Source organism: Pygoscelis adeliae, unplaced genomic scaffold (genome assembly GCF_000699105.1).
Source record: "Pygoscelis adeliae isolate BGI_AS28 unplaced genomic scaffold, ASM69910v1 Scaffold286, whole genome shotgun sequence".
In the NCBI taxonomy this organism is placed as follows: Eukaryota; Metazoa; Chordata; class Aves; order Sphenisciformes; family Spheniscidae; genus Pygoscelis; species Pygoscelis adeliae.
In genome coordinates, this window is record NW_008825076.1 from 8,381,263 (window position 1) to 8,394,584 (window position 13,322).

The following is a 13,322-nucleotide window of genomic DNA, read 5'->3' on the forward strand; positions in this document are numbered from 1 at the left end:
ATGTGCTGCCTTTTCAGACTTCAGAGAGCTCTAAAAATCTCACCAGTTCTTAAATTGTGCTCACAGACCCTGTGCACACAGATACACACGTTTTACTGTAGCAAGACATAACTTACACGATTAAATACAATTTAATTGTCATTTTCTACCCAGTGTAGCACCAGGCAGCTTTCTGTTTATATTGTTTGATTCTGGTACATAAATTTTAGGTTGCAACCCACAGTAAATCTCACTCCGCAGTTAAACATCTCCTTCTCTGTCCCCTCTATGATTCACACGAATTCGGTGCAGTAGGTCACACTCCAGCAGTGAGATGAAGTAATAAGTTACTCGAGTGTTTTTTTAGCAGGATTTAGCAGAAGTTGGCAATGGGTGGAACATCTCCTGGGAAATGCTCTCAATTCCTCTTGAACTGACCTTTTGCAGGTCTGTTTGATCTCTGAGCTGAGTCATAAATATCGTTAGAAATACACAGTGTTTAGGGTATAACTATTCAAAATTCATAGCTTATGAAATGCAAAAACCTGTGAAGGTCTCCAATTATGATGCAAATGATGCACAGGACCTTTTGCGTGGTGGGGAATAACATCTGCCACGGCTGAAATTAGTCTGGGTCTCTCCCACAATAATAGGAAGGGAGCCAAAAAGCAAATTGAATCGGAGTTTATATAAAAAGATTTCAGTGCGACATGGATTTCTTTGCAAGCTGGATGATGCAGACATTAAAGATGACTTAAACAAAAAGGGAAGTTAAAGATCCAGAATGGGGTTTTCAGAAGCGGCTCAGCCCCATTTTCGGAAGTGATGGGAACTGAGTTCTGGTCCCTGACCTGTAATTGAGAATTGCATCCAGAGACCTGTAGCCTAGTCTCACTGCAAGTCACTCTTGAAAACCAAATCTGGGCATTTCCTGAAACTGTAGATCAGTTCTGGCACAATGATACCAAATACAGGAATGGTGCATGGCTAATTAACCCCAGAAGTGACCTCCATTCACACAGTTACAGCACAAGTGTAGATTATTTTCCCAGTAAGTTGTTTGTGTTGTGTGGGTTTAGGTCTTACAGTTATCTCACGAAATTTAAATTTGGAAACAAGACTGTACCGGAATGTGAATAATTGGAGCTCTTATTTCTAGGGACACACCGGTCACAAAGGAGAACCTGGTGAAATAGGAAAAGAAGGAGAAAAGGTAAACTTCAATTTAAGGGGGGTAGGGGAGGATTTTTCTTTTTAAAAGCACCATAACAACTAGTTTCTTCAAGAAGACAGGGAGAAATGAGGCAATTGGCTGAACAAGGAGAAGTTACTATGACTGAAGTGCATTGGCTTCCGTTGCTTTGCATGTATGACTGTGTGCTAATACTTCAAGAAAATTCATCTTCCCGATAATCATAATGTTAAGATCAGTTCGATAAGTTAACACCTATTGTTTCACATGCAGGGATGTCAGCTCAGGAAAAAAGTCCTGCATTAATCACTCAGGTAAATTCCTGACTGATGAAGTGTTCTTGCACGTAGAAGAAGTTGCCTATAAAGTAGAAGCAAATTCTGAAGCATAAATCTGAGTGGGAGGGAGCTCAAGGAGAAATAAGATGGGAGGGCCCCTGGCCTCAGGTTGGCAGGCTCATGCTGTCTCGCCCTTTGTCTAATTATTTTTTCTCTCCCAGGGCAACCCTGGCCCTCCCGGTCCTCCGGGCATTCCCGGCAGCGTTGGCCTGCAGGTAACACCTACTCTTCAGACCGGTTCCCGTGACCTTTTTACTGTGAAACTCAATGGTGCCATCAATCGTTTTGTGTTATACAAACAGCTCTTGCCTCTGCATAACAACAGATGTGGAAGTTGATGCTGGTAAAAAAACCAAATCATGCTGGTTTCACTGAGCTTTGATTTAAGTCCTGCTTTTGGTACCTCACCTTGGATGGAGACGGTCCAAATGGTAGCCACTGTCTTGCTGGTACTCCAGCAGAGCCCTGGACACCTTTTGGGAGGATCTGAGGCTGAGCTCTGGGCTGGCTTGACAGTCTGGTGGGCGGGCTGGGGAGAGCAGGCACTCTGAATGCATGTCTGCACGGGATGTCTCCACTATCCCTGGCTCAGTGGTCGTCACCGAAGGGGAAAATGTCTTGTTTGTGCATCAGAAGGCTGAGCTTTCTGCCGCTCTTCACTGTTTCTTAATGTTTTCTGTGTTGATGAGTTGCTACATCATGCTGTTCTGCCATTTTATGTTTAACAGTGATTGGGTTTTAACTGATTTGTTTGCTTAATTAGGGCCCAAGAGGACTAAGAGGCCTCCCTGGTCCAATGGGTCCGGCTGGCGACAGAGTAAGAAAAACCTTCTTCTGATTTCCCCTCCCGCCCCTCCGCCACCAGTTTTTCTCACGCAAGGTCCAGGTGGCATTTGTCCTTACTGAAGACCAGCGGGGAACTTGTAAAGATGCAAAGTGCAGGCTCTTTCCTGCACCCCCCCAAGCAGAACAACCTCCCAAAGGCAAGAGGAGCCTACATACGTGAGGGATTGACAGGATCAGGCCCAGTGTTGATTTAAGCATTCAGACTAGGACAACGTTCTGTCCCTGCAGGACTGACAACGCTAAAGAATCTTGCAAAAAAACCTGAGAAATGTTTCATGAACATTTCACTTTCCATTCTGTCTCTTTACAAGAAAAAGCTAAAGAAACACTGGTGGACAAAGATTTTCAGGCCGTGAAAAGTCTGCTCAGTGAGAACAGGGTCAATCTCTAGCTCATCGTGGCTTTGGACTTTTGCCAAGGTCCCTTGATCATTGACCTAGAGGCTTGAATGGTTTTGAATTTGATAAAGTCATGCATTTATTTAGGAACAAGTGTGTTATCAAGATACTGAGGCCATGAATGACATCAGTGTATCACGGAGATAATGGTGGGGACATCCAGAGTAAGAACCTGCTTGTTCGGAGGGGGATCTTTGGCAAGACTGTGTTACAAGCTAGCAAGAACTATGGGGTGTCTTTCCAGGGCTTTGTGTGTTTTCTTAAATTGCGGTATAAGGTGGGGATACGGTTACTTCACCCTCTGCCAACCACAGCATTACAATGATGTATTATTCTTTGCAGGGTGACATTGGTTTCAGAGGGCCACCTGGAATCCCAGGACCTCCAGGGAAAGCTGTATGTATCTACTTCTCAGCATCTCTATGGCCCTGCCTTCCACAACCAAAGCCTAAAGTTTATCCCTCCTGCACTGAACTCTTTGCTGCCAGTGAACAGGAGGAGCGTGCTGCCCGTCTCCATCGGATTACCCCCTTTGCCTTTTTCCCTCCCGTTAAAGCAATGTTATTTCACCTGACCCAGATCTCGTGATGTCTTTCCCGCAGTCATGCCCCATGCCAGAATAAGTTCGCCACATTTCCATTGCTCTCTGTTCTTCACTGCTCCTCCCTGAGCATCAGCTGCTGTGAGCAAGCACTTGAGAGGTGTTAATCTGTGTTGTTCTTGGGAAGGAGAGTTTTGGGGAAGAATCGGTAGGTGCTATCCTGAGCTTACATCCTTTGAGCCTGGTCTATTCCCAAGTGCCCACACCTCACAAGGACTTTTGCTACAAGCAGAAATAGTTGTGTATCAAAGATGCAGTCCTCATCCTTTTGCAGAGCTCTGGGGTGAAGTGTAGGAGAACACAGAACCTGCATGCTTACCTGTGGGCAGACCCCCGTACCCTCCTCACTGTGCCCAAATATGAGACCAGAGCTGCATCTGCAGCATTATGGCCTCTCTAAGAGCATTTTCCACTGGCCTGCCACCCAGTCTCTCCTTAGTCTGGATAATGTGACATCCACTTTATAGCAGACACCTTCGCCTGTCTACATCAGCCAACACACCACAATCTGCATTGACCCCGAGGCAGTACCACCCTCTGGGGAGCCCTCCCTAGTCTTTGCAATTATAGAAGAAATTCATCTGAACTAAAATAAAATTAGGTGTTTACTGTCCACCAAACATTTAATTACGCCAAGCAGGACAGTAAATATTAAAGTTTTTCTCCTACTCTGTTTCTGATTAAAGAAAATGCTTCATTAAATGAAGGGGAAGATGGTCTCTGCCCCGATGGATTGTTGGCAAAGTCCCTGCTGCCGTTCATCTGTGTCAGGAATTACCGAGTGTAACTGAGGAAGTCCAGCCGAGCTCCTAGGGGAATGTGCGCGCTCACGCCTCTGCTAACGCCAGCAAACAGCACAAAGAAACCTTCATCATTTACGCCCTTGAAACATTAGTCTTTGTCACTGCGTGATGAAGATGCTTAATGGCTTTTCCTCCTCTGTCGTAGGGAGACCAAGGAAACAAAGGACCTCAAGGATTCAGGGGACCCAAAGGCGATACTGTAAGTGGAGTAAAACACCCGTCTGCGCAAATTTTGGACGTGGCATTCAAAGGAGTCTGTTTGACAGGCTTGTCCCCACCTTGGTTTATTTGAAAGGGAGGTGAAAAGGATGAAAGTATTCGTCTCAAAAATGAGATGTTTAAATCTTATTAAAGATGCCTAAATAATAAGATGCCTAAGTGCTTCTCGCAACCTAGAGCACAGGGATCAGATCTTGCATCTCCATCCCTTGAAATGATCAAGAATTCTCCCAGACGCTGCAGCCAGCATTAGATCAGATTTCTGGTGTGTCCTAAAAGAACCCCCATACCTATACGAACAGGACAGGAGCCAGCACAAACTGAATGAAACGTCCCCACAGAGTTTGAGTATTATCTTGGTTGACTGATTGTTCTTAAGGGTTGTGTCCTGGATAACGCAGGATTTATTGTTGACTTCTAGGGTAGACCTGGACCAAAAGGAAACCCAGGGGCTCGTGGACTCATAGGAGAACCTGTAAGTCAATTAAATAGGATGCAGGTCTCACTGTTGTCTTGCTTGCAGATGGTGAGATAAAACGCGATAGGAAAAAACTTGCATCTTACAGTCTTTGCTATCAAACTTCTGCTCTGTGGGTCTCTGTAACCTTCAATGTAATCCCAGTTGGACTAAACCCTAGTTGTACTGCTGTTAATGAAAACTCTCCCTGTAAAACTGGAGCTGGACCCATTGCCAAAAGGTTCTTCGATGTGAATGTATTTTGCAAACCGCAGAGTCTCCTCATAACCTTAACCCGCGTTGTGCACGGTTGCAGGGCATGCCCGGCAAGGATGGACGGGATGGAGCTCCTGGACTCGATGGTGAGAAGGTTTGTAAAGTCCTACTTAAACACCGCAGGAAAGATTTCTGTTAGTGTCCCATGTGTGTTACAAAGCTGCTGATGCTTGTCAAGAAAGAGCATGGCTGGAAAGCTTTTGCTTCCAAAGAGTTTTCCAATAGCGTAATTAGCGAAGAAAAGTGAAGCTGCTTCTATTAATTAATCCTAAGGAAATTCCTTAAAGAAAGAAGATGCACGTATGGGCCATGCACATATGATCTAAACTCAGCTGTGTCCTTATACTTAGTGGTTCCTATTGGCTGACTCCAGGCCTTCAGAGATGCCTTTTCAGAGCTGTTGACAGACGCATCCGTTTATTTTAATTGCCTGTAGACAAAGTGCTGTCAGGTACTAGTTGCCTGGTTTTTGAACGGTGATCCCGCAGGAACATGGACCGTGCGCTGCCAAGGAAGGCTGGGAGCTGCAAGGGGACTAGGGAGACACCTGGGAGCTCTGGGCACCCCGTTTCTAGTGGGTGCCCACCTCCTGTAGACACAACAGGCTCTGGGTCCCGCGCGTGTAGGGAGGGAGAAGATTACAAATACCTGTTTGGGAATGTGTCCCCTACCTGTGTCAGACCATTTTCCAGTAGCAGAGGGTCTCTCCTAACCTCTTGATATCCACAGGGTGATGCAGCTCCCATGGGTGCTCCTGGAGAGAAGGGGCCAAACGGACTACCTGTGAGTATGGCAGCGGGACCCGTCACCTTCGGGGCGGTACAGCAGCTTGGCCTGGGTACAGAGGTCATTCCTGGGGAGGGGGGGGGTTCATTTTGTGCGTTGTCTCACAAGGGGCCCCATTTAAGCCAAAGGGAAATGCACTTTTCCCCACCATACAAACAGGGGAGCAGTGTACAAGACAGAATGGAAAACATCTGGAGTAGCACCCAAGACTAATAGAGTAATACCCTGGCTTTTGGCCACTCTGGCTCCGTTTAAAATTTAAATTTGAGAGAGATTTTCTCTTTCATATCCCAGTGACATGCATCCCTTACGCAGAGAGAAAAGTTCTGGGATACAAATGACCGTAATTCAACGATAGCCTGAGCTCTGTTCCTGGCTTACTAGTGTTCATTAGCAAAATGTTTCATCTTTCCAGTCTTCCAACTATTTAAACAGAGGTAAAGTATTCCTTTCTTCCTGTCTTACAGAGTGTTTTGAACATCCCTGGAGAGAGGTTTCTGCTGTGTAAAATGTTGCTGCTGCTGTTCTATTTGTATATTCCTCCTCTTTGCTCTAATTGTCAAGGATTAGTGTACGCAGAGCTGCTAGTGCAGTGAACAAGGGGGAAACCGAAGCCATAATTTTCATGGTGAAAGCTGCAGAAATGTAAATCCTCCATTGCTTCAAGCAAACATTGCTCCTTGTATGTCAAATCAGACCAGAATAACAAATTAACTCCACTTCTTCTGACATTGCTTTAACTTTTTTTTTTTCCAGGGACTGCCTGGAAAAGCAGGTATTAAAGGCTCAAAGGGTGAACCAGTAAGTGAATCTCTCTAATGATGGGTTCTGGTGTGGAAGCTACTAAACTTGTCACGGCAAGGCTTTTCAGCTTTTGGGGGTTGGTGCCCACAAGTAGACCCTGGGAGGACTTACCCCACAGCGATGGTGTCAGTGTTCCCCCCAGGGCTGGGTTCCCCTGGCAGTGCGGAGCTGGCATTAGGTGTGACAACTGAGATGGCCCTGCTCTTGCTGAGACAGCTTTTGCACCTGGTCCAGTGAAGGCATAGCAGATACACAGGAGAGTCGTCAGTAGTTTAGTAAACCTCAGAAGGAAGCATTGCCCCTTTTGTCAAAGTCCCGAGAGCAGGCTTCATCTTTGGGAATCAAAAGGCTGAGCATCTGCAAGCAGGAGCAGGATTATCTCATCTTTCCTTTTGGAGGCTTCACCCCCACCTCAGGAGGAGAGCTTCCATGGAGCTTTAGATTGGCACCTACGTGTGAGATAAAAGAAAATCTCAGACAGACCAAAGCAGTCTAGCTCAAAGCTGTTCTGGAAAGCGTCTTTTTTTTCTGTCCCTCCTCTTCATTTCTGAATTGCCCCCTCTGCACCTGCATCATTATTCTTGTTAATCCTCATGCACGAGATAGCACTGCAGGAAGATGCTTCTCCTTGCATCAAGGTGACGCAGAAATGGATGAAATGGGGTGTCCTGAGCACGCCTCCAAAGGAGCATCCCTGTCTCATTCAGTCCAAGACGGGATACGGTGGCACTGCCCTGAGGCTGGCAGCCCTCCCTAGTCACTGGGCCCAGGACAGGACGTATAGCTCATCTGTTTAAATGTCCGTTCTTCAGAGTTTTCTCTTCTTGATCTTAAAACTGTAAAAGTTTAAAGCTGTTTTTATTTCCTGAGCCAGGTTTTAACTCCCTCCTCTGTTTGTTGCTCTAGATAGGCCAGAAACGACCCTCTGAAGTTATGCCCTAACCGAGTGTTTGCTTTCTCCTCTGCAGGGCAGCCCTGGAGAGATGGGAGAGGCAGGTCCCTCTGGAGAGCCAGGCATCCCTGTACGTACCCCCATCATTTACACTTAGCGTGAGCTCTGCCGAGTGTTTTAAACCAAGCTGCGAAGCTGGCGCTCGCATGCTGCTTCCCTGCACCAATAAAGCTTTTAGTAATGCGATAGGTGCTGTGCTGCCTGCAAGGCATGCAAGCCCACGGTGACGAACGCTCCCAGGCAGCCCCACGCTTGCGTGGAGCTACCCGGCGAGCGTGATGCGAGCCGACCGGGTGGGCACCTCCGCGCACAGATACGATGCTGCAGCGGAGGTCAAAGCCCGCCGAGGCAGGCGGTGTGACAGCGGATGGGGCAGCGGGGCAGGGAGTCTGGGATCGAAATAGCCTGGGATCCAGGAATACCCTCCAGCTCTGGGGTGGATCGGGAAGGGTGGATTCGTGGTTCCTAAATGGCATGGCTGACTTTGGTGTTCTTGCCAGGGCGATGTTGGTATTCCTGGTGAGAGAGGTCTGCTGGGACCCAGAGGAGCAACTGTAAGTACAACGCTGCTTGTAAATCAAATAGATACCAAAATCGAGTTCAGTACCTGGGATTACTCTCTGGATAAAATAAAAGGCCACATTCTCTCTTGGTATTGTCTCTGGGGAGTTTTGGCAGCAGAGGAATTACTCCCCCATAAGTGGGTCAGATCCTGCTCTCACAGACAGCTCTGTGGAAATGCAAAGTGATTCATCCCATTTTGTTCGGCAAAGAAAGCTGCAGCTGTCCAAGAGGTTTGTGGAGCTGCTACAGTCACACAGGAGAGACTGGACAGTCAGCAATTCCCTGATTAGGCAGTCATAATAAGGTTCAGCTTGTGCTGAATGTGCGTCATTAATGAAGCAAAACTCCTGTTAAGCTATTGCAACGTACATTGCCACCAGCACGTGAGACGTGAAATCCTTCCCATTCCTGTATCGCTTTCCTTGGAGCAGTAGAGGTTCACCGCAAAACCTGAAGTCACCGCAAAACCTGAAGTCACCGCAAAACCAGAAAAAAAAGACAAAACAAGCAGCAAAACTGGAAAGCCTGCACATTGTCCCGGTGAATGACAGGGGCTTGAAAAGTGTTCAAAAGTTTGTAGACCTGTTGGGAATCTCTTGCCTTTCTTGCACACAGTTGCATGCTTTTCCCAACTGCTTGAAAATGCCCCGGAGTTCCCAACCATACGGTGGGTGCAACACCAGAACAGTTTTCAGGTGGGGATTCTCTTCACACATTTCCTTCTCCCACCTAGTGCTGCAGCAGCATTATCTTGCTGGGAGCTTGTAGGTGTGAGCCCCCAGGAAACAAAACCCCATACGCAGCTCTAGCAGTTTTCACTTTTACTCTGTGAACTGACAACTTTTTGAAACTTCTGGGTTAGAAACCGCTGAGGTCCTCAATGGAGCATCTCGTTCCTGCTTTCGTTGCATTCCCTGCATCGTCTCAGGGCCCCAGAAATAGAAAGCTGCAGGAGTTGCAATGCAAACCTGAAATAACTGCACGGCTGCCTGTTGTGTTTCTGCTGAACAGCAGAGATAATAAATGATACCAGGATGATAAAAACCTGATTGTGGTCACACTACTAAAAATGCCAGGATACCTTTTATTTTGTCACTCCCCAGCTTAGTGCTGCCATTGTGGCTGGACCTGACCTTCCAGTGGTTTTGTTGGGCTTTTTTTCTTTTCTTTTTTTTCCCTCTCTTGATCTCAGTTTGAAATCCAGAAGCCTACAGCAAGTCTAACATGATTTCTGGTGTGTGCCACTTGGAAGAAATTGAACCGTATGATTTATTGTTTGCGAGCAGCTGCTCTTTAAACTTCCAAGGAGAGGGAAATCAACCTTAGAAATCATGTTTACTTTTATGTCTGCAATTTTTCATCAAAATAGCTGGCCCCACAAAAGGTATCGTATTATTATAGCTAAAAATCAAATGTGGTAGAGCTAATTGCATTGGTGCAGACTTCTGCCGTGGATGCAATAGCAGATGAGCCCGTGTTTATTTCTAATCTGAGTTTCTGATTTCTGATTTGTGTTATTAGAGTCCTAATTTATATGAAATGTAGTTCAGCCTGGGCTATTCTAAGAGGGTTGCAGGATTCATCTACTGTTGAGACTGTTTGGCTCAAAACAATTTGACTTTATTTATCATAGCGCACCAAGGGTTTCTTCCCATTCTGAGGCTGTCAGGTTCTCTCAGGTCCCACCACTTTCAAAGGCACCAGCACAGCAGCGTCATTTTTGGTGCAATTTAACGTAACTCTCCTAGAGCTCTGTATTCGTAACTCTCAAAGTTCCTCACTGAATGACAAGCAGAAAACACAAGTGGAAACAGTAACCACAAGAATACCTGAGTTCTCTAGCTTTTTGAAGATGCTGCTGCTCTGTTTCAGCAGATTGGCTCCTTCTTCTGGGCAGACCCTGGTTTCTGCACAAGGGTACGGCCATGCTGATCTTGAGAGCCGGGCAGGGGTAAGGGCGACTGGTTTAGATCGTACATTGAGTCACGCATCTCACGAGGATTTCCTCTTCGTGATGACCAGAAAAAATCATGAGAGACAGTGGATGTTCACATACCAGGGAGAATTTGTAGGGCTAACACTTAGGGAAAAAATACAGATGCCATTTTAACGCAGGGCACACCTGCACTGCAATCCAGTAGACAGCTGGTTTCTTGGGTACGTTGGACCGTCCGGGCTGACCGATCTTCTGCCCGCGGCGGCCAGTTTGAAGCTTATTTGTGTCCCTTAACGCTACACCCAGCAGAGATGGCTGTAAAGGAGACAAAGCTGAAGTCCACCTTGTGACAGAAGTTTGCCTAAGGCATCTATTTCAAGAAGGCACTTTACAAAATGGGATTTAGATGCCTAAATTACTTCGGTGTTTTTCTGCCCAAGATCTTTATCGCATATGTGATTTTTCTCAGTGGAAAGCAATAGAGACTCCTAATGGTAATGTTCATCTTCTGTCTAGTGAGCCGGGCTCTTAAAAGCATCTGCACTAACAGCGTGAGACTGCCTTTTTCTGTATTGCAGGTACAAAGTGTGTCAAAGCAAGTGGATGCAATTGCCATTTTTCATGTAGTGAAAAACCAGTAGTTTCTTGTAGAACTGGATCAATTAAAAGCATAATATTGGGAGAGCAAATCCCCTTTAATGCATATTGTTTATGCTCTATCATGCTACCACTTTGCTGTCATTGATCTTGACTATTCATGAGTATGGTATGTCATGAAGCATTAATATATACAAATAAGCATTAATATATACAAATAAGCTCTTTTGCTAATAACAACAATATTAATAAAGCTCAGTAACCACCAAGCACCACTTTACAGCGGCTCACCAGGTTCATCAGCAATGCCACTGGGCAAAGTGTTCTGCAGCACAGACCTGCATGCTCGCGCTCTGTTAGAAGTGAGCCAATTTAATTACGCAAGTGACTTACCTGGCCCTGAATTTTCTCCTTACCGAAGCTTATCTTTCTCTTTTCAGGGCCCACTTGGTCTTCAAGGCCCGATGGGAGCCCCCGGTGTCAGAGGTTTCCAGGTCGGTATGCTGACAAGGGTAACGTAATGTGCACCGTGTTTTGGCAGGCCAGTGTTTTCTGCAAACCTCTAGCAAGACAATTGCATGATGGCAACAAGCGATAGGAAGAAACGCCTTTCCCTTTGCCAGAACCAGTTTGACACCTTTATTAACACAGTACGATAGAAAGAGGCCAAGGCCAGATAAGCTGCCTGCTGGAACAATTTCTGTTTAGTGTTTGTTTGCAAAAGAAGGGTTTGAGTTTGAACTACGTAAAGACGCCTTAATTTCTCCTCAATCTGGACGCTCCCAGCCTGCGTGTCTTCCGTGAACTCCTCCCTTCTGCTGCACTGGGGACTCTCATATTTCTTCCTCCCCTCTCCAAAGGAGTGTTCACAACCGCTCTCCATTCCCCAGTGAAACTGGCCGAAAACCAGTGTAGGGTGCTACCTTCTGGGACCGTCACTCGATCGGGAGTCACAGATGTGATTTTATTAGCGGAAGACCTGGGCCAGCCAAAGGCTGGAGCACTTTGGCAGTGTGGCTGACCTCAGATGTGAAACGTGGTGGGGCAGAAGTTGGAATCAGCTGTACCGACCAACGTGAGTGGTACCAGCAGTCAGCATGCGGTCCCTAGGTCCTGGGGGGAAAAGGAGAGAGGAAATCTTAAGACAAATGACCTTTCTGAACATGTTATGGAGACTGGTGAACTTTGGGGATGTGAAGATATGCAGGGCTTCCTGACTCTTTAAGCTGTAGCTCTTTCTTTTTTGTTTTCCGAACAGGGTCCCAAAGGTGCCAGTGGGGAGCCTGGCCTTCCTGGTCCTACTGGAATTCGTGGAGAGCTAGGTGACAGGGTAAGGAGACGAGTATTAGTCTGTCACTAATTCCTGTTTGGGAGGTGTGAAATTAGAGCGTAATGGGGCCCCCCAGCACGGTGTAGCTGATGTCACCCCAGCAAACGCGGGCTTGGCAGAACGTGGGTACGTTGGGTGTCGCAGTCCATCCTCTGTGGCTGCTGCGTGCCCAAGACGGACCCTACAGCAGGTAGCAGCATTCGTGCAACCTGTCTCTTTTCTGTTCCTGTCCTTGTTTCTGTTTCAGTTCAGAAACTCACGCTATTTTTAGATAAGATGGATTGTTTAAAAGAGACTTTGGGATCCTATCCTAGCCAAAATAGACAATTGTTAGGGTTTTTTCCCTGCTCTGTATGCTGATGTCACCAAAGCCTTGCTCCGCATGAGCCCAGGAGAGCTGATTCGTGCATTGCTGTTATTCAGATGCTTGATTAGGGTTTCTGGATTTTCTTAAATTACAGTTTGCTCAGTGATTTTCTTTCTGAACAGCAACACACCTGGGCCCCACACCTTGGAATAAAAGCAACTTTTTATTTAAATGAATTCATTCTCATTTAAAAGAAGCCAGCAGGGTAAAGTGAACGATATTTGTTCAGGGCTTGCAGGAGAACAGTAGCCATGTGTTCGCTGGCTCCCTCGACTCCAGCTTTAAGGTGAAGTTTCTGTGTAAGCAATCGCAGCGGCACCATGGGGGTTTCACAATGGCTCTTCTGTGCCAGCTCCAGGCAGGTTTAAAAAAGCCTCTTGGAGGGACTGTGAGCCTGGAAGCGTGGAACAGGAGGGTTATTGTGGAGCCGTGGGGTCCTGACTGCATTCAGGGCTTCGCTGCGGTGAGAAGATGTATGTTCAGAGTGGAAGAGGCCCCTGCACGGAGCAGCCTGGTATCCAGCAAGCTGCTCTGAGCAGAGGGAGAGGAAATTTTATACTTACAGCAAAAAAAAAACCCAAACCAACCAAACCCCCAAAAACTAGGTTTTATTTCTGGCTCTGGAGTTAAGTGAAGTTACTCTTAAGATGAAATTGTCGGTTGTTTCTTAACACCCCAGCTCGTTAAGAGCTTTCCCCAGGAAAGCATGCTGTAGCAGGTTTGGATAACTCTGGAGACTTTCCACCTCCACGTATGCAGCTGGTACTCAGAGTAACGTCCATCTGCCCACCCAGTCCCCCCGGTGTCGGTGACAGCCACCTGTGCCCACAGTCCTCCCCCGTGCGGGCAGCAACGAGGGCTGCGCCAGCAATCAGCA

General features: G+C 46.7%; 1 protein-coding gene across 1 annotated transcript in view; it reads left to right on the top strand.

The window, feature by feature from the left end:
- COL9A3 (collagen, type IX, alpha 3) overlaps nt 1–13,322 on the top strand; it is a 34,980-nt gene that overhangs the window by 10,991 nt on the left and 10,667 nt on the right. Inside the window, 13 exon segments of the mRNA XM_009326888.1 lie at nt 1,126–1,192; nt 1,671–1,724; nt 2,273–2,326; nt 3,096–3,149; nt 4,303–4,356; nt 4,798–4,851; nt 5,150–5,203; nt 5,839–5,892; nt 6,652–6,696; nt 7,668–7,721; nt 8,152–8,205; nt 11,189–11,242; nt 12,007–12,078. Of these exon segments, the coding sequence (XP_009325163.1) occupies nt 1,126–1,192; nt 1,671–1,724; nt 2,273–2,326; nt 3,096–3,149; nt 4,303–4,356; nt 4,798–4,851; nt 5,150–5,203; nt 5,839–5,892; nt 6,652–6,696; nt 7,668–7,721; nt 8,152–8,205; nt 11,189–11,242; nt 12,007–12,078 (724 nt within the window).